General features: G+C 53.0%; 1 protein-coding gene across 1 annotated transcript in view; it reads left to right on the top strand.

The window, feature by feature from the left end:
• STRADA (STE20-related kinase adaptor alpha) overlaps positions 1–1,484 on the top strand; it is a 10,342-nt gene that overhangs the window by 8,354 nt on the left and 504 nt on the right. Inside the window, exons 10-11 of the mRNA XM_010139842.1 lie at positions 5–177; positions 816–858. Of these exons, the coding sequence (XP_010138144.1) occupies positions 5–177; positions 816–858 (216 nt within the window). The remainder of the gene's footprint in view (positions 1–4; positions 178–815; positions 859–1,484) is intronic.

Below are 1,484 nucleotides of genomic sequence, written 5' to 3'. Positions count from 1 at the left end.
TGAGCTGACCATGAAAACCTCCCGTTCAAGCGCTAACTATGGGATGGGCGAGAGCATGGCTACTAGCAACGTGCGAGCGGCCAACGGAGAGCCAACCCTGCACCCCTATCTCCGGACCTTCTCCACCTACTTCCATAACTTCGTAGAGCAGTGCCTCCAGCGGAACCCCGACTTCAGGTAACGCCAGGCGGAAGCTGCTCTTCACAGAGCTGCACTGTTGTAGGGCTGATGAAACCACGAGAGCCAGCAGAGGCTGGTCAAAGCTCTTTCCAAAAGTGGAGCGGGGGGGAGGAGAGAGGTTCAAGGGTGTAAAACAAGAGCAGAGTTAACACTTGGAGCACTTCCTACGGAAGAATTACTTTTTGACCTACTTTGGGGGGTTGAGTGTTGCTACTTGTCAGGAAAATAAACTGAACAACGTGCGTTTGAGACAGCGTTCTCCCAGTTTCCATCGCTGCGAATGTCTAGCAGAGGATACAGATGGGAAGTGAGCAAGAACTCTGTTTTCCTCTCTAGTGAGCGTGAGGTCGTCTTTAGCCACGACAAACTTCTCCAACAGACCACGCTGTTCAGAAACCCTCCTTTGACCAAGTGTTGGGGTATACAAGTAGTAACTTGTGCAGAAGGTTGAACTGTTGCCTAAGACATCACATAGACATCATAGACAGTGCTGCTGGTTACAGACGGGAGCTAGATGGCCTGTAGCCGAGACGTGAGAGGCAGGAAGGACCCTGTTCCCTCCTTTCTTCCACTACCTGACTTTAAACACTGACGCATTTCCTTGGTGGTTCCTTTTTTCTCCCTCCCTTCTGCAGGCCAAGCGCAGGCGCTCTGCTGAATCACCCCTTTTTCAAACAGGTAAGGAACTCGTTGAACGTGCAGATAAAGAACAGAGGCTTTTCTGTAGTTGTCTTGCTGTGTCACTGAACCTGGGGGTGGGAATGTCAGGCTGCTGGATTTTCTGTCATCAGGAAGGATTGAGTTAGTTTGGTGACTAATTGCAGTGCAGCCTGGTGAACCTCACATCCTGCTGGCAGGGACGGGCTGTTCTCAAACCATCTCATCCTTACCTGAACAGAGGATGTCAATCTGCTGGTCCCATATGCCAGAATTTATTTGCCTACAGACTGTTGAGTACTGGGACAAGGTCCTAACCTGGTCCCTACTGAGACCCTCCTGAGGTGACTCGTGTGGCGCTTACAGCTGTCTGGCAGGTTGGCGAGCTCCAGCCCTGGCAGGGGAAGAGGCAGAGGCTCTCCTGCCCCTGAGATGATTTGTCTGGCTTGCTCTGAGCTGAGGGTTAGGGTGGTGCTTGACTGAGGGGAGCATCAGGACCAGAGCACCCGAGCGCTGCTGAGAAGGCTGCGTGCCAAGTACTTTCCTGCTCCGAGATGCAGCACGAGAGCGCTGCAGGCTCCCTCGGTGCAGGCAGGAGGACAATCCTGCGTTCTTCCTTCCTGCCTGAAACCACACACTGTTGGGGG

This window comes from Buceros rhinoceros, unplaced genomic scaffold (assembly GCF_000710305.1).
Source record: "Buceros rhinoceros silvestris isolate BGI_N320 unplaced genomic scaffold, ASM71030v1 scaffold22377, whole genome shotgun sequence".
NCBI lineage: Eukaryota > Metazoa > Chordata > Aves > Bucerotiformes > Bucerotidae > Buceros > Buceros rhinoceros.
The sequence above is the reverse complement of the archived record's forward strand: the minus strand, read 5'-3'. Positions and strand labels throughout refer to the sequence as shown.